The sequence below is a fragment of the Rattus rattus genome, chromosome 1 (assembly GCF_011064425.1).
Source record: "Rattus rattus isolate New Zealand chromosome 1, Rrattus_CSIRO_v1, whole genome shotgun sequence".
Classification (NCBI taxonomy): domain Eukaryota; kingdom Metazoa; phylum Chordata; class Mammalia; order Rodentia; family Muridae; genus Rattus; species Rattus rattus.
Window position 1 is genome coordinate 41,536,923 of NC_046154.1, and position 27,987 is coordinate 41,564,909.

General features: G+C 41.3%; 1 protein-coding gene across 1 annotated transcript in view; it reads right to left on the minus strand.

The window, feature by feature from the left end:
* Positions 1–1,255: 1,255 nt before the first annotated feature.
* Positions 1,256–27,987, minus strand: part of Stil (STIL centriolar assembly protein) — a 46,692-nt gene continuing 19,960 nt past the window's right edge. Inside the window, exons 9-17 of the mRNA XM_032900153.1 lie at positions 25,979–26,129; positions 24,032–24,147; positions 19,012–19,126; positions 16,083–17,021; positions 12,428–12,596; positions 9,529–9,757; positions 5,929–6,115; positions 5,146–5,396; positions 1,256–3,229 (exon numbers count right to left, since the gene is read on the minus strand). Coding sequence (XP_032756044.1) covers positions 2,434–3,229; positions 5,146–5,396; positions 5,929–6,115; positions 9,529–9,757; positions 12,428–12,596; positions 16,083–17,021; positions 19,012–19,126; positions 24,032–24,147; positions 25,979–26,129 — 2,953 coding nt within the window. The 3' untranslated portion in view covers positions 1,256–2,433. The remainder of the gene's footprint in view (positions 3,230–5,145; positions 5,397–5,928; positions 6,116–9,528; positions 9,758–12,427; positions 12,597–16,082; positions 17,022–19,011; positions 19,127–24,031; positions 24,148–25,978; positions 26,130–27,987) is intronic.

Below are 27,987 nucleotides of genomic sequence, written 5' to 3' on the forward strand. Positions count from 1 at the left end.
CAGAACCCAGGCTAATAGGCTTATTTCCCAGAGCCTGGAAATATAAATTCCACCATTTTCCTATTCCAATTGAAATAGCACCCAAGATCTTATGAGGAGTAAGGGACTAAGAGACAAATTGTGAGAAATGCAACTAGATGGTTGAATATCCCCAAAGTCTGTTAGTCCCACTTCCCCTGTACTAACACTTCTGCCAAAGACACCTAAGTTCCCACAGTTCCTACAGAACTTTCTAGACTAGGCCTTATTGGTGGTCCTTCTTAGCACTAAATAGAAAAAGGATGTTTTGTTGAATTAATCTGTGGTCTGGTCTGAACTCAGTTTTGAAAATGTCTTAAACATCTTTTTTTTTGTTTTTTGTTTTTTTGTTTTTTCCAGAGCTGAGGACCGAACCCAGGGCCTTGTGCTTGCTAGGCAAGCGCTCTACCACTGAGCTAAATCCCCAACCCCTGTCTTAAACATCTTATCAGAAGCATTCAATCAGATGTGATGACAGGTGATGAAATTAAATTCTTCCTAACTCTGGTAGTTTGTATTGTCCAGACAAACAGCTTCCTGTTTAGCTTAAAGATTAGAGGATTCATAGCAAGAGTAAGATAGTTGCTGAAGGTGTTTTGATCAAACTATTAATCCCTCCTCTCTCCCCCCTTTTCTTAAAGACAAAGTCTCTCTTATAGCTCTCACTGTTTTGGGACTTGCTTTGTAGATCAGGCTGGCTTAAAATCTAGAGATCAGCCTGCCTTTGCCTGCTGGGATTAAAGGCGTGTGTCACCCACCATACCTGGTTAATATTCTGTTTTTGATAGTGCAGTACAAATGGCACCCACATTCACTTTTTTTGGGTGAAACCGGTGAAAGCACATATGTCTAAGTGGCACTGAGACATCTGCTTACTGGAAATCCCAAGTAGAAACAGAGGGAAACACCACTGTCATCGGTTTGACTTGAAACCGAAGGAAAATGGGAAAGCTGTGCTAGCAATGTGCTCCCTAACCTTGATAACCAACAATATATTGTTCTCTATTAGCAATCCTTATATCATTGCAGGAAGTCACAGCTGAGTTAAAGAAACATCCAGAGAGCTGGACTGGGTTGACAATGCACTTTTAATCCCAGCATTTTTGAGGCAGAGGCAGGAGGATCTCTGTGAGTTTGAGGTCAGCCTGGTCACAGAGCAAGTCTAGGAAAGCTAGGATTAACTACATGAATCCTGTATCAACAAAACAAAACAAGGAAACCATTCAGAGAACAGAAGTAGGTTTCTTTCAGTTGAGACAAGCTTTAATACAGGGCAACCACATTCAGCAGACACCTACATCTTTCACGTGAATGAGGATTTTTTTTTCCTTTTTTCTTTGGAAACAACAATTTGAAACAACTTGGAGGGAGTGGTAGTAAAGAATAAGAAAAGAATTAATTACCAACACACTCAACACTTGGGTAGATCTCAGGATATTATTTGGAGTAGGAAAGTACATTTCAAAAGGTAGAATGCTAAATAAAAATTGGTAAAAAGACCATGGGCTGTCAGGATAGGGATGGAGAGAGGGCGTGTCTTAGGTAAGTGGAAGCCATGTAATATAATTTCATGTATCTATACACAAAACATGCGATTCAATGAGTGCACATAACACCTCATGGATGGACATAGCACTTCATGTGAGGTCCCTGGGTTCAACTCCAGTACAGCCTTATCCCACCAAATAACAACCCACGGCGAGGGAAAGTTTATTCAATATGGTGTCTAGTGTAATTTCTCAGTCTGGAAACAAACTATGATTATGTAAAAAATTGTTTTTGGGCAACACAGGGTAAAGTGCATATCTGAGCTAGATGAGGAGGGCAGAATTCTAAGTCTGAAGCCAGCCTAGGCTGCGAGATTGACCTGAGACCTTCTTAAAAAAACCTACAGTTGAGAATGTAGCTCAGTGGTCAGGCTCAGTAATAGAGCCCGTTAGCACACGCAAGGCCCTGGGGTATAGGGAAATACATCTGAACCTGATTGGCTGCAGCACCTGATCTTCTGAGTTGTTTTGCCTCTGTTTTAGGTTCAGTGATGCTGAATGAACCCAGCTTTCCCTCTAATCAGCCACCTCACAACTGGGTCAAACCCCCTCAAACCAATGTTAATCAGCTACTAACAGGGAAAAGACTCTCAGAGGTATTAGAAATCCCAAAGGTCATACAAAGGTCATGGCCAGGCAATGATGACGCAAGCCTTTAACCTTAATCCTACCTAGCACCTGGAAGGCAGAGGCAGGTGGATCTCTGTGAGTTTGAGGCCACCCTGGTCTCTGGAGTGAGTTTCAGGACAGCCAGGGTTACACAGAGAAACCCTATCTTGAAAAACAAACAAATCCCAAGGTCTGGCCTCCTTAAGTGCTATCAGTACAGGGTTAGTCCTCACACACACCACAGAAGAGAAATGAAGAGTTAGAATAACTTTGGTAACTGTCTGAGACGCTTTACATCTAAGAAGGTGCCCACGGAATTCATGCTATTCATTTGCTTTAAAGTCTCAGGAGACTGCGAGAGTTCAGGAAAAACGGCAATGTCTCTTTCATTTTCCTTCTCGGGATGACGAGTAAATTCTGCTTTTCCAGTTCGGAGGTTCACTGCTGGGTGTGGCTTAAGATTCCTCAATGAGACAGCAGGGTCTTGAGTCAGGTGCTCTGCTGCTCTCGGCTGCAGAGCTTGGTTTGTGATGTTTCTCAATACTGGCACATCTGTGTGCGTGTCCTCAGAGCCACCGTTAGAGCACTGAGCTGTCTCACAGGCATTCCGAGAAGGCGCTCTCTCAGGACCACACTGTGCTGGTTTGCACGCTGGGTTTCTGTTCAACACACGGTTGCTCTCACTGTCCGCATGGCCGGGAGGCTCCTCTTCATCCTCATCCTCGCTATTGTCACTGCTTTGTAAGAGTCCGTATCTCTTCATGTATTTTTTGGTTGCAAATGACATGTTGCTTGGTGAAACTAAGCTAAGCCCCATTGAGCTTTTGTCTGAATTAATATGTAGAAGGCCGAAAGACGAGTCACAGTGATTCTGGTTTGATCGAGCAAGGGACAGTTGTGACAGCTGATTTTCACTCAAGTACTTCAGAGCTATGGCATTTGCTTCCATGCTCAAATCCACACCAGTGGGACTTAAGCTGCTCATGCCAACGTTACCAAACGACATGTAGTTTAATCCAGAGATCACTGCTTCTGGGCTGATGCATGCCAAAACACTGAAAGACATGGGAAAGTGAGGCAGCTTTTACCTTACTCTAAATAGCAAGAGTTTCATTCTGCAAAATAACAAAAGTTTCCACTTTAAGCTTACGGAGGCTTTTAAACTGACTACCCAGACGTAAGCCCTCATGGTGCAGACACACATTCAGAGTAGACATGATAACCGGGAGGTAGCCCATATTCACGGTCTGAATGCAGATTACTGACTGGCCTGCCAGTTTCCATGTTTCACACTACAGCATGGACACAGGATGGCTATTGTGAAGAAACACATTACCAAGATAGGTGTGGTGCTGCAGGCCTACTACCCCAGTCCGGGGCAGGTTAACCAGTGGAAGACCTAGGTACGCAAAACCTGTTAAGAAGCACAATAAAGCCAAACCACTCCCCTTCCCAAAGCAACAAAGAAACCCAAAAAACCAACCAACCAACCAACCAACCAAACAAACAAAAAAAAACCAAAAAACCCAACCCCCCATCCAAACACAAAGTACAATAGAACAGAAAGCAAAAAACAAAAACAAAACAAACCCATAAAAAACCTAAAACCCAAAACATTACATTATCCACTATTTACTCCCTAATGGGAGTCGTCTTGATCATGCCTGTAATAAAAAGCTGAGGCAAGAGAACTGTGATCCTGGTCTACACAAACAAACTCAGTTCTGCATAGAAAGCACGGGGAAATTGTGAGTTCAAACAGGTATACTGAGTTTGTTCTCACGCTTTTTTCTTAAACATTTATTTTATGTATATGAATGTTTTGCTTGTGTGCACATATGTGCATCCTGTATGTGCCTGGTACCTGAGCACTAGAAGAGAGCCCTGGATCCCTTGGAACTGAAGAAATCACTGTGTGGTCACAGATGTCTGAGTCTCTCAGTACAGAAATGAAAAAATGTCAGGGCTTCTGAGATGGCTCATTTGGTGAGGCACATGCACAGTCACACACTCACACTCATACACACACACACACACACACGCACACTCACACAGGAACAAACAAATAAATATATTTTTAAAAAGAGAAAATATTCAAAAGTGTTAGCCTCGTTCTCCTGTACTATTGATAGAGATTAAAATGAGTATAAATATTTGGCCTACTATAACTTTAATTTGAACAAGTGCTTGCAGAATGGCATATACTTAGCACTGATTTAAATAGTACATAAAAGTTCAGAGAGTATGGGGGCTCAACATATTATATACAGCATGGCTACAACAGAATATAACACAGCTAGGAAAGGCATGAAAGGGCCTGGGAAGATGGCTCAGTGGTCAAGAGCGTTTGCTTCTCTTCTAGGGATCTCGTTCAGTTCCCAGCACCACCCAAATAACATTTCTATACCATGAATGTGACAGACTGAAGTGTTTGAGGGAAGGAGAGCTTTGCATTTTCTTATATTGTCTCATGTTCTTGTTTTTTTAAACTAGGAAGTTTTGTTAATTTTCTAATAACAAAAAACAATTTTCAGAAAACTTACTAGCTAGCTTAATAATATCCTTGCCAGGTTTTATCCTCTTTTTAGAGGTGTATATATGCTGAGCTTGTCTTTGGTGAGAGGAATCTAAGCAGAAGGGTCTAACCGTTGGCTGCACACTGCCACCAGGAACTGGTGTGACACTCCACCACCTCTAGGGAAATGCTCAGACACTGCCAATAAAACTCATTTCTCTTTTCTAATATTTTGTTAGAAACTTGGAAAGATACCAATAAAAGGACAAATCAATAGAAGCACCGCCCTCGGGCAGCTTTTCTCTGTGAGCTCCTCCCACTGGAAGACTGGCAATGGAAAGATGGTCATATTTGCACCCCACACGCACCAGCAGGCCTGAGATGTGAGCACACACTTTCCGGGAACGCTGCAACACGCCCGACACTTATGCATCTCCTGAAGCAAAGCCTAGTTACCTGGCATGATCCACCTTCTGGGCACTTTTCTTCACTTTAGTGGGAGAATCAATTTTCACTCCTAGGCTCCTTAGCTGTTTAATAGTTGCACTGAGTACACAATCTGTGTCCACCGGTCCTGAAGTGTGTCTTTTTTTCCTTGCATGGTGAGCATTTTGGGTCTTGGTGCATTCGTGGTTGATAACTACTGCTCTGGTAGGTGGTTGATCCGTTTCCTGGGAGGAGTTACTCAGGAGGTGGTTCACCTGACCCTGTGGAAAGAAAAAGAATGCACCTACAAATCACTAACATTCTGGAGATTATTTTTTAAAAAGACTTGCTCATTATTTATTTATGTGAGTGTGTGTGCCTTTGTAGGTGGAATGTAAGTGGTTGTGAGCCACCTGATTGGGAGTCCTCGAATAGAGAGCAAGCTTTGTAAACTTCCCGCCTTCAAGCACACAACCTTAAGATTTTAGGAAAATTCCACAAGGAAGGCTAAATATTATCTTGTCAGATTCCATAAAGTATCTAGTATACTTGTAATTATACAGGGTTTTTTCTCTTTTTTTAGAGACTAAATTTCAAGAGCAACTGTTTGTTCTTGCTAAGTATATGATGACTAGAAAGCTTATAATTTACATTATCAAAATTTATGAAAATCTAAACAATTACATATTGTAATTGTTAGTGGTCAAAGATGATTCTATTTCAAGGTTTCATTCCGTTTAAATCTAGGGAAAACTTAACTAGTATTTCCTATGTTAAATAACCACATCACAAAAGACAAAATGGTCTACTTACCAACAAGTCCTGGTAAATTTTGTTATCAGATGGCCCAAAGGGCTCAACTTTTGTTCCCTGTGGTGATTCAGTGCTGTTCCTGGCTCCCTCTGCTGGCGCAGTCTGTAAGCACATGCTCACACTTTCAGCCAGCAAAGCATTTGGGAAGAACACAGGAACATCCGGCTCTTTGCTCTGTTCTGAAGAGCTGTTTGAAAGGTTCAGAGACATCAAAATACTTTTAACGGATATTTTAACAGACACACACACAGAGTCACAGAGTCACAGACACAGACACACACACCCACACACACAGAGTCACAGACACAGACAGACACATACACAGAGACACAGACACAGACACACACACAGAGAGACACACACAGACACACACTCGAAGTGCAGTACTTGTGGAAGAAAGGGGTCAAACCCAAGCAGCACTTTGCTTTGATCTTCAACTCAACTCTCCAGACCACGGTACTGTTTTAAGTCATCTATTGTCCCTTTGAAGACTACGTTCACTGAAGGCTAGAAACAAGCTACTGATACTGTCTACATCTGACGGAGAAAAAACTTTTAGGATATCTAAACATTTTAAATATATAATTTGCTCATTTGAAGTTCTAAAATAGAAAAGATCCTTGTCAACTCAAGGTTCATAAGCCACAATTATCATATTAGTTAGTTGGTATTTCTTCTTTATGTTTTTGGTTTCTTTTTCAACTTTATTTAGAGCTTTTATTACGTTCAAAATTAAAGAAGATAAAGTGACTGGGAGAAGCAGCATTATACGCTGTTTCTTGTTAGAACACGAATCTGTGGCTTACAGGAAACAGAGAAAGTGGCAAGGTATGGTGGCACATGACTCTTTTAGTTATTTATGTGTCTGTGTGCCTGTGTAAGTTTATGTGTACCATGTACATGCAAGGGCTCAGTCAGGCTCCCACAACTGAAGTTGCAGGTGTTTGTTACATGTCTAAGCTCGGAAAAGAACCAGGGTTCTCTACCAGAATAGTTAGTGCTCTTAACCCCTGCGCCATCTCTCTCCAACCTCCAAAGATTTATTTCATTTTTACATTACGTGTACATGTGTGTGTTGGGAGGTGCATGTGTGTATGGGTACCTGTGGAGGCCAGAGGCATTGAGTCTTCCTGGGCCTCGACTTATAGGCAGTTGTGAGCCACCTGATATGGGTGCTGGGAACCAAACTCAGATCCTCGAAAGCAGTAAGCATTCTTAAATACTCAACTGTCTCTCCAACCACAGTGAGTGTACCCCTCGGGAGGCAGAGGTTGGAGAATCTAGAGTTCTAATAATCTTCCCAAGATAAAATCAAGAGTTGTTTCTGGCAGTGTTATTCATATTGCAACACGTGACGTCACTGCAACCATTGTTCTGAACATAGCACACACTTTGCACTGCACGTGCTCACCAGTACCCTGATACTCACTGAAAGCTACCTATGCTGTGGCTCAGATCAAAGATTTCTGCATGTTATGAATGACAGCGTTTATTATATGTTTATAAAATATTAATTGACAATAATTAATATATATTAATATTTATAAAATAAATACATTTTTCTGTTCTTATAGAAACATAATGGGTGCATGCCTCTAATCCCAGTGGATCTGAGTTCGAGGCCAGTCTGGTCTACAAATTGAATTGTAAGACAGCCAGGGCTACACAAATCCTGTCTCAAAGGAAAAAAAAGTTGAAGGTGCCATCTCTTACAGTTCCAACTATTTAGCCAAGATTTAATTCTTCACGTAAAACTCAACAATCAGACCCATCCCATTACTATAAGTATCTTTTGTCTCTGTATTATTAAATATTTCACATACTACTTTATATTCATATATACAGGGTCATGTTAAAATTTCTCAGGTTCAAGGGGTCACTTACAGAAAGTTTTAAGGCCTTGCTAGCACAGAGATACACAGTGGGAAGTCTGTAACTGAGTTTTCTTCTTCTACTCCTCTTCCTCCCACTGTGCTCCAAACACACCAGATTTCTCCTTATCTTCCACCCCATTCAGTAGTTCTTCACCTTAGTGTAGGAACTCTAATGCTGCCGTCAAGGTTTGTTTACCTCTCCAAAATATAGTGTCATCCAGCCAGTTAGTGATGGTCACACCTTTAACTTGGGAGGCAGGGGCAAGTGGATTTCTGGGAGTTCAAGGCCAGGTCTACACAGCCAGCTCCAGGACAGCCAGGACTATGCAGAGAAACCCTGTCTCGAAAAACAACTACCAAACCCCACTGTCATTCAAAAGGCAGGCATGGTAACTCACACCTGCCACAACTACAAGCATGGCCTGGCCTACATGTACTTTGTAGGACATTCTGGGCCACACTGTTTCTATTCTAGGAAGAGTCCATGCCAGTTACCAAACTTGGCTTATTCCATTTTTAATTAATGGCCATCATGATTAAATACTGTGATGACCAAGTCTTGCCTGCCAACTGGCTGATGGACCCCTGGCAGTCCAGCTCCTAAAGCACACTGCGGGTGTGTGTGAGGGCATTTTCAGAGAGGAGCAGCAGCCCTAAATGTGAGCAGCACCATCTAATCAGCGGGGGAGAGGGTGAACAAAGTCAGGCCAAAGCACACTCCTGAGCTCAGGTTCTGTGTCCTGCTGCACCCCACTTGCCTCGAGCTTTGGCAAGACAGGGTTTCTCTGTGTAGCCCTGCTGCCCTGGAACTCACTCTGTAGACCAGGCTGGTCTCGAACTCAAAGACCCACTTGCCTGCCTCTGCCTCCTGAGTGCTGGGATTAAAGGTTTGTGCCACCACTGCCGGGCTTTGTTTCTGTTTTGTCAGTTCATTGCCTATTGTTTTGAAACAAACATATAAAATGACATTTTATTTGTTGTCCTTTTCAAATATAATCGTACTGTCCTTTGGGACTCTGTATTATTAGAATCTCTAAGGTGAGGTCTGAGTACACAGATTAGAAACCCAGTAGCTGACACATGGGAATAGCTGAAGAAAGTTTTCTTTGAGATTTTCTGTTATGCTGACACTTGCTATGTAAAGATGTCAGTGAAAATGCACTAAGCTTATCAATAGCTCAAAAAGGAAGAAATTAACATATTGGTGACAGTAATAAAGAATAGTCCATGGCATATTTCAGAATTGCAGAGCAGAATTTAAATTTTCACCACAAAAGGGTATGAGGTCATAATTTTGATTGCCAGATTTAATTACTCTCTAATATACATATGTGTGTGTGTGTGTGTGTGTGTGTGTGTGTATCTATATCTATATCTATCTATCTATCTATCTATCTATCTATCTATCTATCTATCTATCTATCTATCTCAATCTAAGCAGGGCAAAGAGGTAAATGCCTTTAGTTCTAGCACTTATGAGGTAGAGGCAGGCAAATCCCTTGTGAATTCAGGGCTACTCTATACATAGTGAGTTCTAGGACAGCCAGGGATACATAGAAAGACTTGGTCTCCAATAAACAGGCACCACACCTACCCAACAAAACAAAACCAATCCCTGAATATAAAATATATTCAACCCATAGCACTGCAAAGAAAGAAAATGGTTTTTTGTTGTTGTTGTTGTTTGTTTTTAAATAACCTGAAACAGTGAATGGAAGGTTCTTACTTGGATTCAGGAAGTGGTTGATTAAATTCTTCCACAGCAGGGTTGCTTTCTTCAAAACTAGGAATGTCAACTGCTTTTAAGGAAGATGCACTGCCTGGAGGACTTGTCGCTTCATTATTAATATCTACAGAAAAATTCATGTCTTCACTGGAAATCTTGGTATCGTCTTGCTTCAGCTGTGCATCACGCTCTTGATCATCACCTGCTGCATTCCAAAACAAGCTAGCACCTAAGGGGTTAAATCAGTCAGATACTAGAACAAATATTCAACCAGAGAAAGGATGAACTTAAAAGCTTGTAGAGAACATCTACATTACCTTAACAAAATCCCACTGTTTCAAATTACCTTTAAAAATGCCGCAAAGAGAAGTAGGTGAAAGGCAGGAAGACAAGAAACCAGTGGCAAAGGGAAAGGGGACATCCGTGTCCTGCCTGCTCAAGGAGGCTCTGCTTCTCAGATTAAGGTCCAGTGGCAGGGCTGGAACTCCAACACTCAACAAGCTGAGGCAGGAGGATTCTGAACGGGAGGATAGCCTGGGATGTGTAGGGAGTTAAGGCCAATCTGGGCTACATTAATAAGAGTCTGTCTCAAAATAAAATGAAAATACCTCAGGAGAAAAAATATACATGAGAAAAAAAACCTGTAAATTCATAGGCTCTCTGGTTTTGTTCTAAATAACGGTGTTAGAGGGGCGCAAGGCACACATACTGTGAGGCAGGTATTTACAAATCAAGTGCTTGGGGGATAAGGAAACATCTCAGTGTCAACTGCTTGCATGAGGACCCAAAGCACCATGTAAAAATCACCAGCTGGCCAGCAGCCTCACTGAAACAGCGAGTTCCAGGTTTAATGAAAGCAACTGGGGGGTGGTGGTGGTATACACCTTTAATCCCAGCACTCAGGAGGCAGAGGCATGAGGATCTCTGAGTTCGAGGCTAGCCTGGTCAATAAAGTGAGTTCCAGGACAGGCAACACTACACAGAGAAATCCTGTCTTGAAAAACCAAAACAGACAGACAGACAGACGGACAGGACAGAGCAGAGCAGAACAGCAAATGAGAAGATAGACTGATATCAGTTCTGGCATCTACTCACACCTACAAGGTTGAGCACACCTGCACACATTATGTGTACGCATGTACATAAAACACATACACACTTAAAAAACAGCCCAGTGCTTCTCTAATGCAACGAGTCATTTGTAAGTGCTTTTAGAGCCTATCTACGTACCATATTTCTACTTTCTGTTACATAAATTCAGTTCATTTTTACTTAGCTTCACCACTTCTGTGAAGTCTCAGGTTTGATATGCTAGTCATACCTTTTCTATTACACATAAGAATAAACAATTGGGTCTGGAAAGAAGGCTCAATGGTTAAGAGCACTTGTTCTTACAGAAGACCTGAGTTTGGTTTTCAGCACTCACATGGTGATTTATAACCAACCTTCTACAGGATCTAACGACCTCATCTAACCTCTGCTAGCATCAGACATACGGCTGGTGAACATACATTCATATACTCATACCCAAAAAGTCAATCTAAAAAGAAAAACAGATTTACAAAAGTAAGAATCACCTGTACTCTACCTCCAGTAATCTCTTATGCCATGACCTATGTACATTTTCCAATCTGGGAAACACTGCTAATGCAGTGGTTTGAAGAAGCAAAAAAAAATTAAGTCAAAATGGTCTCTTTTTTCCTTTCATTTTGTTTTTGAGCCAAGGTATAGAGCCCAATCTGGACACAAACTCAAGACCCTCCAGAGCACTTGAACTATAGACATGGACCATTATGAAAACATTTTCACTTAGAGTGGCTTTATGAAAATAAGTCACAATTAACATCCAGGTTTAAATCTGCATTCATATTTTTTAGAAAAAATGTGAAAAGTTGCAATAGGTCCTGCTTACTTGATACCTTTAGAGAATGTTAAGTACATGTAAAATCAATATGCTCTAAAAGTCTCTTAGTTACAATGACTGTTAACAATTTGTTTTGGAACGGGCCACGGTATCACAGGCCTTTACTTCCAGCACTTGGGAAGCAGAGGTAAGAGGGTCTCTGTGAGTTCTATGGCAGCCTGGTTTGTAGAGCAAGTTCCAGGACAGCCAGGATTACACAGAGAAACCCAAAACTCAAACAAGTCAACCAAACCAAACCAAACCCCAAAACATGTGAATGATTTCACTTGTCACTTTAAATTACCCACAGAAGTGGGTAAGCCATTTCTAAGTCCTACGAAGTGGTCTAGTGATAGATACAGTGATGAGAAACTACAGTAGCTGGGCAGTGGGGGCACACATCTTTAATCCTCGCACTTGGGAGGTAGAAGCAGGGGGATCTAAGTTTGAGGTCAGCCTGGTCTAGAGTGAGTTCCAGGACAGTCAAGGCTACACAGAGATGCCCAGTCTTAAAACCCTCCCCACTAAACCAACCAAACCAAAACAAAGAAGAAGCTACAATATAGTAAATACAGAGTTTTATAAGACATAAAAACCCTACACTTTTTTCTCTTTCTTTGGTGTGAGTTCCGTGTGAACGTGTGTAAGTGTGAGCACACATACAAGAGGATATGGATATCAAGGTCAATGCTGAGTCTTCCCACCACTCTCTACCCAGTATTTTGAGAACTGAACCTAGCGCTCATAGGCTGGGCAGGACTCGCTAGCCAGAGAGCCCCAGAGGTCCTTAAGCCTCCCCAGTGCTAGGACTATAGATGACATTAACTACTGCACCTGGCTTTTCACCCGGGTGCTACAGATCTGAACTCAGATCCTCACGCTTGGGTGGCAGGCACCACGCTAAGCCTTCTCCTTATCTCTTCCTCCATTCCCTTCTTTCAAAAGGCAAACGTGAGAAGCACAAATACTAATTTCTTACAATTAATAAGAAGTTACCTGTGCTCACAGCAATGCTTACACTTTTTCTCATGTGCAAGCCAGGTGAAGACTGTGCTTCCACGGAAACCAGCTCCATCTGTCGTGCCGCTTTCACAGAGTCTTCCTCAGTGGCTACTGACTTATGGGAGCCAGGATCTAGAGACTGTGCTTCTAATAAGCGCTGAATCTGTATCAATTAAAAACATGCATTGGCCAGGCAATCAACACAGCAATCAACAAAACTGGCCGCAGAGTTTAGTAACAAAGCACAAACACTCTAGTCATTACGGAGCTGACTTTATAACTTCTCACAATACAACTAAATCATACCATGAGACTTAGCGCAGAGAGCCATTACCATTAGCTACTAAGGCCCACCACTTTGACTAAGTATAAATTTTAAAGTGAAACTTACAGGTGGTTAGATTAGTATTCATAAGTTGAATTTTTATTCAAAAACCTCAAACCAATATATTTTATTCCTACTTCATTTACAAATCAATTAAGAATGGAAAAGGAGGCATACCTTGAGCTTCATGTACCAAAAACTGAGGATTTTACACAAGATTCCTTTTATAAACTTTAGTCAAAATTGCTCATGTTTGGCCACACTGAAACAAAATAGTAACAAACAATAGCTAACACTGACTGGCTCTTTCTCGTCTGCAAGACACTTGTACCACAAATTGTTTATTTTAGGTGGATGGGTGTTTTGTCTGCATCACTTACAAGCCTGGTGTCCATGAAGACCAGAAGAGAGCATTGGATCCCCTGGGGCTTGAGTTACAAGCAGCTGTGAGCCGCCATGTGGATACTGGGAATTAAACCCACGTGTCTGGAAGAGGACCAGTGCTCTCAGCCACTGAGCCATCTCTCTGCCTTACGTCCCAGATCTTATGTGTGAGCTTTACAATTCCATGAACCTTCCCTCCTCCTCCTCAAGTGGAGATGTAATTTACATTCCTTAGAATTAACCAATTCTGAAGCTCACAGTATATTCACAAAATGTGAAACAATAATCATTTATTCCAGAACATTTTCAAACCCCAAAAGCCTCTATATCCATTCACTGTCATTCCTTACCACTCCTCTCTCCTGACCTTTGGACCCACTAACACACCTTCTAGCTCTCTGCGTTTGCTGATTTTGGGCATTTCATATACACAGAGCTAAGCTTGTGCCTGGCTTCTTTCTCTTTACATAAAGCTTTCAAGATTAATCAGAGCATTTCTCAATGCTTTAGACTGCTGAATACTCCACTGTATGAATATGTTCACTGAGGTTATCCATCAATCAAGCTGACAGACACCCATATTGTTTATAGTGTGACCTACTATGAATATTGCTATGGACATTCATATACAAGGGGCTGTTGTTTTGATTTCGTTTTGTTGTTTTAAGCTAGGGTCTTGCTGTAGTCTGGGGTGATCTAAACCTCGCTTTGTTGCTCAGGCTGCCCTCCCAGATTGACTCCCACTCCCTCCAACTCCTGCTGCACCACCATAGCAGCTGATGTACAGGGTTTTAACTTTTCTTGAATACATACCGAAGTGAGGAATAGCCCCCTTTGTTTTGTTGTTGATTTTTTAAAAAGATATCTTTATTTCCCTATAAATGGTATTATGATTAACTAGTTAATTTTAGTGGATTAATATAATTATCGATCAGGTTGCTTTTCCAAGGCTGGAAAATGAATTAGAATCTAAGAAATCTGTCAGTTCATCTGCCCACTTCATTAAGTATTAGACAAACAAACAAACAAATAAACAAAAGACTGTGAGTACTAGAATAGGAGCAATACCTTCTTAATATGAGGCAAGTGCTCCACCACTGAGGTATAGGCCTAGCCCAAGCCTGAGTGTCTCTGGACTTATTAGCACATATGCAACTAAAATGTAAATGAGAGATGTAAATAAATGAGCTGGAAAGATGGCTCAGCTGTTTAAGCCTAAAAGCTCACAACTGAAAGATGCAAATAATAGATAAATAGATAAATGAATAAATAACATAAAAATAAATGTACTGAGCCGGGCAGTAGTAGCGTACCACTTTAATCCCAGCACTCAGGAGGCAGAGGGCAGAGAGCAGAGGGCAGAGGCAGGCAGATAACTAAGTTCGAGGTCAGACTGGTCTACAGAGAATTCTAGGACAGCCTGGGTATCAGAGAAACCCTGTCTCAAAAACAGCAGCAGTGGCAAACACTGAAAATAATCTGTAAGTATAGTAGTCACTGGTATACTGACTGCAATAAAACAGTTCAAATTGTTGACAAAACAGACATGACAATTAGAAAATCCATGTGTACTCTTAGAAAATGACCCAATACAATAAGTTCTTTATGTACTCAAAATGGACATGTCTGAAAGATACCTGGGGCTGGGGAAATAGCTTGCCCTTCAAACATGAGGACCCGACTTTGATCTCCAGCACCAAGTAAAAGGCAGGTGTAACTGCAATGGGAGCACCATGCAGGTGGAGACAGGCAGATCCTCAGGCTCTCTGACCAGTCAGCCTAGCCTACACCCAAGTCCCACGCAGAGACGGTCTCAAAAACACTTAAAACATACACAGGAGGGGCTGGAGAGATGGTTAAGAGCATAGACTGCTCTTCCAGAGGTTCTGAGTTCAATTCCCAGCAACCACATGGTGACTCACAACCATCTGTAATGGGATCCGATGCCCTCTTCTGAAGACAGCTACAATGGATTCATATAAATAAATCTTAAAACAAAACAAAAACCCTGACTCTGAACAAAGCACCAATGGTCTGTACATTGTTAATAGGTAAACTGTGTCATATCTGAACTATGCATCAATAACACCAAAGTATATTTATTCCCTATCTCATTATCCTCTTCAGACATCTCAACTCCTTTTTCTAGTGGAAACTAGTATCAGTAGTTCCATGTTTCTTCCATGCCTGTTCTTTCATTCATATCTAGACATTTATATAAAGCTTTAATCCATTCAGAATAAGTATTACTCTGAAATTATTATCTACAAAATATTTCTTATCCTTCTCAGTCAATGATGATGATGATAATGATGATGATGGTGGTGATGATGATAAATACAAGATGGACACTTAGATACAGTGGTACACATCTATAATCCCAGTATGTGATAGGTAGGGGAAGGAGTATTGAACAGTAAAGACCTAGGCTTTTGGATCACAGGTTCAAGGTCTAGGACTCATGAGGCCATGTCTCAAAAAAACCCAAAACAAACAAAAAAAGCAGATACATAGAGGTTCTTAATTGGCCTCTTATTAGTAACTGGTCTCAAATATAGTAGCAAGGAACATCCTAAAGACTCATTGGCTCAGATGAGTAAACACAAAGGCTGAAAAACTAGAGACATGCGAGCCTTTGTATTTAGCTGTATATAAAAGTTTAGAGAAAACTGGAAGAAAACACGACTATGTTGTAGGTTAGGATACAGAGATAAAAGGCTTGCTCTCTGGTCCTTGCCCTACTAACCAGCAATTATGGAACAAGGCTACACTATCCTCTAACCTTCACTTTATCCATAAAACAGGAGGGACTAGAATTCAGCTCTAAGGTTTTTCTAGTTCAGTACTCTACCGTTTTATAAAGCATAACCACTGCAGAGTTGCCAAATATCAAGGAAATACACTAAGAATTTAAGAGCACCAGTAAAGCCCCACACAGACCTGTGCCTGAAGTAGTCTCAGCTGCCGGTCCTGTTCTGTGACAAAGCGGTACGCATCAGGAGACAGTCCCATCATGCCATTGTCTGGGGCTGTAGTGGGTGTGCGCATGCACACGGCACAGGGATGTGGCACACACGAGTCCACATGTGAAGGTCCTGCCACAGGGGACGGTTCTCCATTGCTGTGGGGAGAATAGGTGTCCACCCCTCCTTGAGGCTTCATGGTAACAGGGCTACTTGATGAGTAGATGGCATTAGGACACAGAGATGGACATCCACTTGAGTGGAAGAATGCATGTTTTGGAAGGGCTTCAGGTCGGAGGTCTTGAACGGACCCTACTGTATTTCCCTGCCAAGAATTTATTGTACTAAACTGAATATGGCCATGATGCTGACAACAGCTGCAGACGTTTGTGGAATAGTAGGATGGTAATGAAGGAGTGGGTACTTGAAGCTCCATTGGTCTTGTTGAATTATGGGGTGAAAAAACAAGATTGTGTGGGTGGGCCTGTGGAGCAAGAGAGGGCTGCCTAGAGTCCAGTGAGGACGGTCTCCCGGGGTAGTCTTCCTTTGACAGGCTCCCTGCAGACACTGCTTGGAGTTTCTCAGCTACATCAGGAGATGGCGCATTGAGAGAAGGCTTAGCATTAGTGCTCCTGAACGGGAGGCTCTCTTTCGTACAGGTAGATGACTGCTTTCCTCTGCACTGTCTTAAAGCCGTGTCCTGGCTTAACTGATTTGGCAGTCCCTGCAGGAAAGGCCCCCCAGTGTTAGCCTCTGAGCTGTGTTTGTCATCACAAAGCTCAGGCTGTGAGGACTTAATCAACAAAGGATTCTCCACAGCCATCACTTCCACTGGCTTAGACTGGTTACTTGATTCTGTGAAGTTGTTGTCTAATACAAGCGAAAGTTCAGGAACAGATGGCTGGATCTTAGAAATCTATAAAGAGAAGCAAAAAGGAAATTATTTGCCAAATAATATTCAGTTACATATTGATATTTGTTCACCAGTTAGACCATCAATCATTATCCTTGGTACATGGCAGTCAGGAATACAATATACAGCGTTGTTTCATATAAAGTGAAAATTTGGGGGATTTTTGGAGATTCAGTTCTGTCGTGTGATTTTTTTTTTTTTTTTTTTTGAAGCTGTCTTATGAGAGGATGTTTTGCTGCAAACAGATCAGTGGTCCTGGAAGCTGTTTTGTGACGGGGTATGTAATGTTTCGCTGGAGTGGACACTTGAGAGGGCATGTTGACGTTCAGAAAGAATATAAACATAACCCTACAGAGAGTGCACACTCTCGCACTGGTTTGCCTTACAACACTTTGCTGGTCTTTGCTAACCTTCGCTTGTCATGACTTGGTAGAGAGAACAACGCACCAGAGAACTTCCCCTTCTTGTATTATTCCGGCTGCTTCTGGCTGCTTCCTCATACTCTGTCCAATTCAGCAGTCTCGTGGTTTATTCTGGATCTAGCCAATATTACTGATTTCTGTGTTTGGTGTTTGCTGACCCAACTGAAATGCTGATATCCTAACAAGGAAGGTTGGAATTGCTCCCCAAAACTACTTCAAAACAGGTTCACATCCCCATTTCCTACTAACCTTTCTTAACCTCTGGTAGGTAGGCTAGAAGGGAAGTTGAAGTGTTTAAGAACCTTATTAAAATTGGCTTAAAAAATCTAAACCTAACATATACATATAAACATTCCCCCTACTTATTTAGTTTTTTTGAGATCAGGTCTCTCTATGTAGTTCTGGCTGTCTTGGAACTCACTATCAGCCTGGCCTCAAACTCAAAGATCCACCTGCCTCTGCCTCTGCCTCTGCTTCTGCCTCTGCCTCGCAAGTGTTGAGATTTTAAAGGTATGTGCCACCATCCCCTGGCTCTTTGACTATTTAAAATGGAACCCCTTTTATTATGACACTGATAAATATTATCTAGATTACAGAACAACAAAAAAGAGTATTATACTATAGTTTCTTACCCTCACTCTGCTATGTTAATATTCCTTAAGGAGTAACACTCCAGCCAGGCGGTGGTGGTGCTCCTTTAAACCCAGCACTTTCAAGGCAAAGGAAGGAGGACCACCTGCTTGGTCTACAAACCAAATTCCAGGAGAGCCAAGACTATACAGAGAAACTTTGGAAAACCAAACCAAACGAAACGAAACCAGAAAAAAAAAATACCTCAGAATATTTCTCTGTTAAAGTCACTCAAGTATTTCTTCTACTAATATTAAATAAGAGATGGGAGAAAACATTAAATCTGTTATACTATAATTTTTGGAAGCAGTGTTGGAGATTTTAATACAGATTTTAAGCTTGAGGGTTAAGAGAAAGAGAGGAAATTTAAGATGCCCAAAAGTGTGGGCGTGAACTTCTTAAGGGAGAGCTGCCAACTATATTAATTTTCCTTTCCTCTCAATTAAGTTCAATTAAGGTAAGCATTTCTAAAACAGTTCACTACTTGGTAGCAATTAAAAAGCAGTGTGACAATCAAGGGTTATTGGCATCTAACCTCTAAATGCAAGTAGGATGTTTTCTCTGAGAACAGTAACAATACTGTCAGGCACTGGTGACACAGAATGCTGGGTCTTCATGGTTGACTGAGCACCAAATTCCTAAGTGAAAGCCCCAGACTTGGAATCCCAGCTTTACTGCTTACTAGTTATGTGAGCATGGACAGCCGGCCAGCTGAAACCTCAGTTTCCTTACACTTAGGTATGCACTATTACCTATATACGAACATATATATTATTACTTTAATTGTATGCACCTGCGAGATGTATAATATATTTCTACATAAAGATATAATCTTATAATAGTCAGAACAACCCTCATATAGGGATGAGGTGGTACTTAAGTGCACTACTGTAGACTTCGAGCTTCCTAGCTGGACGTGAGCTCAGCTGTCACGGCATTACCTTCTGACTCACTGGATGAGGACTGGGAATCGGTCTTGGAGAAAAGTCTTCATCTTCAAGGTCAGTGTCACACTTATTTATTGGTATTTTCCCAGGAGATACTTTTTGGGAGGCTCTAAAGAGTAGAAAAGAAGACAAGAGACACCTTCAACAAACCAGGGCTGTTTTTTTCTGTTTTGAAGTGTGATGTCATTTAGTAAATATAGAAATATTTAATTTAGTACCTGACAGCCACAGGTACTAAATGATTAGACCAGTGTTAATTTAGCAGGAAAGGTGATCTACTGGGGCTTAGCTAACCCCATTTACTTGATCCTGGGAAGTTTAACCCTACTTAACTGCTACAGTACCTCAATAGTCATTGAACACCTTCTGGTTGACCACACTGAACAAAGTAGAGAGCAAGCTTAGTGCTTACTGGAAATGTATAGTATAGTGTGACCGACACGCACCCTGCAATGGTTTGAATCTTTAATGTACTCCATAGGCTTAGGACCCCGGCTTATAACCCTGCTGGAAGGTCATGGACCGTTTAGGAGGCAGGTAGGGCCTGACAGTGGGAGCCCGGTCAGTCAGAGTGGATTTTAGTGTGATACTTGCTTCTGCTTCCATCCTGCTTTACGTCCCGGTCCCCACCATGTGAAGAAACTGCCTCCACTCAAGTCCCCTGCCACCGGGGGGAGTGGCTTCCTTCTCTAGGCCTCCCCACCAGGTCTGAAACCTCTCTGAACAGTGAGCCAGGATGACCTTTCCTTCAGACACCCTTACAGCAGTGAGCCACAACACACGCCAACAACACTCAGCGCATCGTATTTAACATCCACTGGGAAAACCGAAAATCACTGAGGTGGACTTTTATATACTTTCTGTTTTGTTTTCATCACAGCTTTAAAAAAACATGGCTATGTGTGATGGTGTACCTCTTTAATTCCCGCACAGCAGGCAGATCTCTGTGCTCTACAAAGACTTTCAGGCCAACAAAGGTTACAAAGTAAGGCTCTGTCTCAAAGGAAAAGAAAAAATAGTATCATTACCTTTAAAAAAAAAAAAAAAAATCGAGGGGTTGGGGATTTAGCTCAGTGGTAGAGTGCTTGCCTAGCAAGCGCAAGGCCCTGGATTCGGTCCCCAGCTCTGAAAACAAGAAAAAAAAAAACAAATCCTATTTTGCCATACAGCAGTGGCATATGCCTTCAATCCCAGCCGTCGGGCTGCAGAGGCAAGTGGAGCTCTGAGTACAAAGCCAGCTTGGTCCAAAGAGTAAGTTCCAGGTCAGCCAGGGTTATACAAAGAAACCCTGTCTTGAACAAACAACCTATTTTGTGCTATGTTTGTGAAGTCAGAGAACAACTTTCAGATGCTGGTTTTCTCTTACACTAAGTGGGTCCTGGAGATCAGACTCACACATCAGACTCAGCAACAAGTGCTTCAGCCACTGAGTAATCTCACTGGCTCCTAAGTACTTTTTAAAATTACCTCACATTTAGTCAGCTGTAGTCACTGTATCCCAGAGAGCATGCTCCACCTGAAAACAGGACTCTTTAACAAAGTTGGGGTTATAGTACAGTGGTAGTGGGTTGATTAGTACATGCAAAGCCCTGGGTTCAATCCCTAGCACTGAGAAGGAGGAAAGAAAAATGTTAATGCTGGTATTGAGTTCCAAAAGCTAAAACTGAGGTTTAAGATTAAAAATGAAAAAAAAAAAAAGGGTTGGGGATTTAGCTCAGTGGTAGAGCACTTGACTAGCAACCGCAAGGCCCTGGGTTCGGTCCCCAGCTCCGGAAAAAAAGGAAAAAAAAATGAAAAGAAAAATGTTTTGGGTGTGTGGGGGGAGACTAAAGATTTGAAATATGTGCGTAAAGGTTTTTTGTTGTTTCTTTCATCCTAGTAAATGGACAAAATCTCATCGGGATGCTATAGGGGAAAGGTAAGCAATGAGGAAGCTGAGAGCTTAGAACGTGCTCCTGAAAACACACCCTATGTGCTGCTGTACATAAGCTGACCTCTTCCTAGAAGGGAAAAGAATGATTGCAAGGCAGTGCAATAAAGCAATGACAGCATCCTCACAATGTGTTTTGAGTAGATAGGCAGGGTCTGTACCAGTCCCATCCAGCTCTCCTGAGACATACAAGGACAGGAAGACTACACAAGTATATCCCATGTGCTCAGTGCAGGCCTCTCATGACACAGAAAGGCAGTGCCCCAACAGGCTCAAAAAACTTGTGTCAACTCCTCAAAGTCAAATATTAGATACAAATGGATACATCTCAGCAGACAGCAGCACAGACAGATGAGAGTCATGCTGCCTTTTATTACCAGTAATGATAGACAATTAATCCCTTCTACATAAAATCTCAGAGGAAAGGGGATAGAAAGATGGTGAATTGACTGTAATCTCAACAGAATTAAAGAACAAGTAGGATAGAGGCTTAAGGTAGACAGTCAAATACGGAGGAAGACAGTACATACTGTGCATTTGAGTTATTTTGTTGAATACTGCTACATTTCTTCATCTCTCGCACATGTGTGCAACATACTACAGAGCCAAAAATGATGAAGTCAAATGATAAACTCACCTTTTTTAAAACACCCAAACCAAAAAGGAAAAACTTAAAATTGTTATCAATTTTTTAGGCAAAATTTACTAAATCCTAAAGTGGCAGATCCTCATTAACACTTCATTCAGAGTTGAAAACAAAAAAGTTTAAAAGTTTTCAACGACTCTGTTGTTGTTTTGATAGTGCTGGGATCAAACCCAGAGCTTTGCAAATGTTAGGCAAGCCCCTACACTAAGGCACACATCTATCTCTTAACATTCTGCTCCCTTAACATGGCCTGTTCTTTCATAAATATTAAATAAAATGGCAAGTAAAGCCTACGATTTAGAAAGTTATTACCGCCATAGACTAGAAGCACTAGATTTTGGTGACCTAATCTGTTTGAGAATAACTTTGTGCCCATAAAGATGGGAAGAAGCGCTTCAGACACTCCTCCAACTGTAGAGCCTGTCAGTGCCTAAATGTGCAAGGCAAGCTGTGGGCCTAAGACTCCAGACTGAGTGACTATATGGGTTCCTATATGGGCTCCTCAAGTAAACTTAAAACAATCCTCTCTGCCTCCACCCAAGATCACATTTCTCTGCATGACCCTGGCTGTCCTGAAACTCCCTCTGTAGACCAGGCTAGGTGGGAACCTAAAGATCTGCTTGCCTCTGCTTCTCCAGTGCTGGGATTAAAGGCACGCGCACCCATGCCTGCTGAGCCAGCACAGTCAGAAAGGTTAGGGTGAGAGAGCATGTGAGGATGAAAGCTTCAGTGGAGAGAGGATGAGAAGGAAACGGAGAGGCAGTGGGAGACTTGAAGATGATAGGCTATTGGCTTTGAAAATAGTGTAAGCAGCTTTGAGATAAGGAATACAGATGGTTTCTACAAGCTAAAAAAGGCAAAACAAAACAAAACAAAAACAAAACTCAGAATGATCATAGCCTGCCAATATTCTAATCTTGAGATTCAAACATTTTTAATTTCTGACCTTGAATAAAGACTTGAAGGCAGATATATCTGATACCAGCCATTTTCTCAGTAAAACCAAAGCATTCCAATAATCAATAAAAATTTCTTTATATCTGCTTATTTCTCTTGTAATATTCTAAATATTTAACACTAAGGAGCACGGAAAGGAAGGTCCAGGCTGTATTTTAAAAGGCCAAGGGGCTGGAGAGATGGCGCTGAGGTTATGTGCAGAGCTCTAACACTCACAGGATCCTAGCCCTCACAGGGCAGCTCACAACCATTACAGCTCCAGCCTCAGGAGATCCGAGGCCCTCTTCTGCCCTCTGAAGGCACTATGTACACATGGTACACATAAATACATGCAGGCAAAACACTCATATATATATATATATATATGATAAATGAGTCTTCTAAATTAAAATAAAAAGTTTAAAAAGATGGCTCAATAGTATACTACTTGCCTAGCATCTGAGAGGCCCCAGGTTTGATCCCTGGCACTGCAAAAAGTAATAACAATATTAACCAAAACTTACTGTAGCACTGTTAACAACAGTGACCATAGGAACCACCCTAAATGCCCATAGACCAAAGACAGAATAAAGAAAATGAGTTTCCTCAGCCATGACAGTGGTGTAATGACAATCTCGGGAAAATGGATGGCTCAAAGGTAGTTTAACTGAAATAAACCACATTCAAAACGATTAATGTCATTGCTTTCCCTGATATTGGATATAGATTTAGCTCGCTCTCTCTCTCTCTCTCTCTCTCTCTCTCTCTCTCTCTCTCTCTCTCTCTCTCTCTCTCTCTCTCTCTCTCTCTGTGTGTGTGTGTGAGAGAGAGAGAGAGAGAGAGACAGAGAGAGAGAGAGAGACAGAGAGAGAGAGAGAACCGAGTGGGAACAACTTAAGAGGAAGAGGGGAGGGAAGACACAAGTAGAGGAGTGTAAATATGCACAAAGCACAAAGTGTATGTGTGAGAACATCGGAACACATCCCATTACTTTATACTCCTGCTAAACAAATGAATAAAACACCAGAGACAGCCAAGGCACCTGCCAGGATTATCTAAAATAAAAATAGTTTCTATCTGAAGAGTCAAAGGGCAAACTAAGATTTCTTCAAACAAACAAGTAAGCAAAAGATAAGACAAAACAAAAACAACCCTAGCATTCAAAGACAACTTAGAACTGAGTCTATCAAGTAAGTTTTCCCGAAAGAACTGGAACTCTTAAACCGAAAATTATGCTTCCTTATTTTGGGTGGGGGAATGCATGCCTCTCGTAACTCTGGAGCTGCTTCTCCCCTTCCTTCCACCTACACTTGGCTTCCAGAGATCAAACTCAAGTGGATAGACTGGCTGGCAGGTTAATTAAGATACCTTACTGTCTGGGTTTGGTCCCCAGCTCCGAAAAAAAGGAAAAAAAGAAAAAAGATACCTTACTGCCCCAAAAATTATTTTAATTACTCAATGAAAATAACTAGTAAAGGAAACACATGGTAGTAAATACTTACCTCTTAACTGACAGATCCTTGGAAATCTTGCTAAAAAGCTCGGCCTCCGCTTCAGCATCTTGACTCTCAGCACTGAGTTCAAAATGCATTAGATTTTTGCTAGAAGGTTCAACATTCTGAAACGAAGTAGGTCATACTTTTGAGATTTGACTTAAAACAGCCAAGAATCCTATTTATCCGAGCAGTAGCTCTCGATCACTGACGGGAGCACTCCTGATTTCTGTAACGTGCTTCTGCAAAATGCCTGGCTTACTGCTTTGTAAGTGAAAATAAGAACTTAACCCTGTATTGTGAAACTCGTTCAGTATCCAGGCATTCAGTGAATACAATGATATACAAATATAAAAATGTATTCATGAAATGACACAATCCGTAATTCAAAGAAAACAAGGTGAGTTGAGTGGAACCACATGATTAATTTGAAGTTATTCAATATTCTTATAATAAAATAATTCTTATAATAAAATCCTTTAGATGTTATTGCTTATTTTGAGACCTAAGATAAATAGTAATTTAACAAAAAAAGTAGTTAGGGCCAGAAACAACGGTAGACACATGTAACCCTAGGTACTAAAGGAGTCTGAGACAGGAGGATTATTTGAGCCAAAGAGTTTGAACCTAGTGTGGGCAAAAAGGAGAGGGTGTCCTTTATGTTTTAATTATTATTATTTGTTTTGCTTTTTTGATACAGGTCTCCTCTACATAACCCTAACTACCCTGGAACTCATTATGTAGACCAGGCTGGTCTCAAACTCATAGAGATCAGTCTTGTCTCTAACTCCCAAGTAGATTAAAGTGCTGGGATTAAAGGCATGTACCACCGCACCTGGCTTAGCCTTTAAATTTAGTTTTTATATGACAGTTTCAAAGACCTACTTCTCTGTACCGACCACCTAGATGCATCATTTATTTTATTTTATATCATTTTATTTTTAGAGACAAGGTCTTAAAATGAATGCTTGGCTCTTCTAGAACACAGGCTAGCCTTTGAACTAAGAGATCCACCTACTTTTTGCCTACTGAGTACTGGGATTAAAAGCCTGAGACAGTAGGCTTGGCTTCTAGATGCATCTTTATATACTTTATTGGATCTCCTAGGACTGGAACTACAGGTGGTTGTGAGCCACCATGTGGTTGCTGGGAAACTGAACCCAGATCCTGTGGAAAGCAGTCAATGCTCTTAACCACTGAGCCATGTCACTGGCTCCCACAACATAGTTTATATATTATTAATTACACCCACATATTTTAAAACATAAGTGGTAACAAGGAAACCACTAACATCAAAAATGAATCCTCAGCTGGGCATGATGGTGCACGCCTTTAATCCTAGCACTCGGAAGGCAGAAGCAGGTAGATCTCAGTGAGTTTGAGGCCAGCCTGGTCTATAGAGTGAGTCCAGGACAGTAGTCTGGACTGTTTACACTGAGTGACCCTGTCTTGAAAAACAAAAACAACAACAAATCCTCAACAGTACCAAATAGTGCAAGTGTAAGTGTATGAGCAACTGGAAAATGTATAAGCTATTGAAAAACAGCGGCTACAAGAACAAGAACTGATGGTAAATCTTCAGTTGATTCACCTCGGTGGGTGGGGCATCTCTGCTTGCTATTGGTGAATAGCAAGTTTCCAGAGAGGACTGACTGACTGAGATGTGCACCCAGAGCACACTCGGTGTCACCCCATTGCTGAAGCCCTGATGAATGAGGCAGAGACAGTGGGTGTCTATACTCCGGCAGCGCTGCTTCCAGGTTGCCATGAAGTGAGTGGCTCTCTCCTACTACACAGCCCTGCTACCATGATGTTCTGCTTTAGCACATGCAGCCAGCCAAACCTGCGTGGATTGGAGTCCCTGAGCTGTGATAAACCTCCCCTTCCTGGTTTATATCAGATATTTTGGTCTGAGTGATGAGAAAAATAACTCACGCAGGTAGTATGAGCACTTACATTGAAAAGATGGAAAGTCTCCTTGTTGGTCAGTAACTGAAACTGCAGCTCGGGTGTCCTACTGTCACAAGGCAGGCACTCATAAAACTCAGGTTCCTTATGTGTCAATGAATAAAGAACTATGATGAAATTTCCAGATTCTGAAAAAACCCTGAACAAAAAAATAGTATTGAATTAAATTTTTGTGATAATAACATTATACTGAAAGATCTCCTTGGTAAGTTTCCCAATCTAGTCAGTAGATTATTTAAAGTATGCATGCTTACCTTTAATGTTAACAATTAAAAAATAAACTTACTTGTTTTATGTATATAAATGCTAATCTGCATTGTGTACCTGCACGATGTGCAGGCCTGATGCCCTTGGAGGCAGAGAGCCAGTACTGGGGATCAGACCGGAGTCCTCTGCAAGTGTAGTCAGTGCTCTTAACCACTGAGACAGCTCTTCAGCCCACAATAAAAAACGTAATAGAATACAATATAGAAACACTTCTTGCAAAACATCAAAGAAAAGAGGAATATATAAAATGGAAAATGAAAATTTACCTACCCACCCTCAACTTCAGAGAGAGAGACAGAGAGAGAGAGAGAGAGACAGAGAGTGACAGAGAGAGACAGAGAGACAGAGAGACAGAGAGAGAGGGAGAGAAAATCTCAAGAATGCACACACAATGGTATGCATCTCTAGCTACTTGCAAGTGTAAAAAGGATCACTTGAGATCCGGAGTTCAAAACCCACCCGCCTGAGCCTTTACTGAATATCTACTATCTACAGAAATTTAAAACAAGATGAATAATTGGTAATGAAACAAGTGTACTAGATCATAGAAAAGAACCAACAATTAACATTTAGCACCCTGAAGGGATGGCTCAGTGGTTAAGAGCCCTCAGTCTTCTTCTAGAGGACTGAGTTCAATACCCAGCACCCACAGGTTAGTTCCCAACCACCTGTAACTCCAGTCCCATGGCACTAATGTCCTCTTCTCCATGAACACCAGGAATGCATGTGATGCAGACATAGACGTAGACAAAACACCCATACACATAAATTAAATGATAAAAATTTAAAAATAAAGAAAACATTCAACATCCTTTTTCTCCTTTTGTTTCTGAAACAAGGACTTAGATAATGCAGGCTGGCTTGGAACTTGTTATGCAGCCCAGGCTAGCTTCAAATTGGTCCTTCTGCCTCAGCCTCCTAGTGCTAGGACCACAGGTAAGGCAGCCTCATTATATCTGGCTTATTTTAGTACAAATAAATAAAATTCACTTGGAAAGTCGAATAAACTATAAAAGTATAACTATAAAAGGATTTGAAAAAATACAGAGATTCTTTTATTTATACTCCTAGAATATGAAATGCCTAAGCAAGAAAGAAAAGTGGTGAATTTGACTAAAAAAACAAAAAACAAAAAGCAAAACAAACAAAATAACTTTGGGGTTGGGGCTAGAGAGATGCCTCAGCAGGCTGCTTTTCCAAAGGACTCAAGTTCAGTTCCCAGCATCCACATGTCAGCTCATGACTGTCTATAGGTCTGGTTCAAAGATCAAACATCCTCACGCAGACATACATGCAAGCAAAACATAATGTATATTGTGTACATTGTGAGGGGAAAAAAGCTTGGGGTATAGGTCAGAGCTGTACGAAGCTTTGGCTTGGAAACCCAGCACCATCAGGAAAAAGAAAATAGTCTGGAAAAAAGACCATTAACTAAAAATTAAAGGAAATGACAATCCAAGGGGAGAAAGTTTCGCTCCAAGTATTTATATGTGCAGAGAGAAATAGGGAGAGAGAGAAAGGAGGGAAGTGCATGACTTTATAAACTAATATGAGAAAGAAGCATCATACAGAGACAATAGCAAAGACAACACCCAGAAATGGAAATGTCATAAATGCTGGAAAAGAGCATGCTTCCTTTATCAGATCAGCAAAGGTTCTAATACTCAAAGAGGCTAGAGCAGTGAGATTCCCTTGAGTTCAAAGTCAATCTGGGCCACACAGTGAGTTCA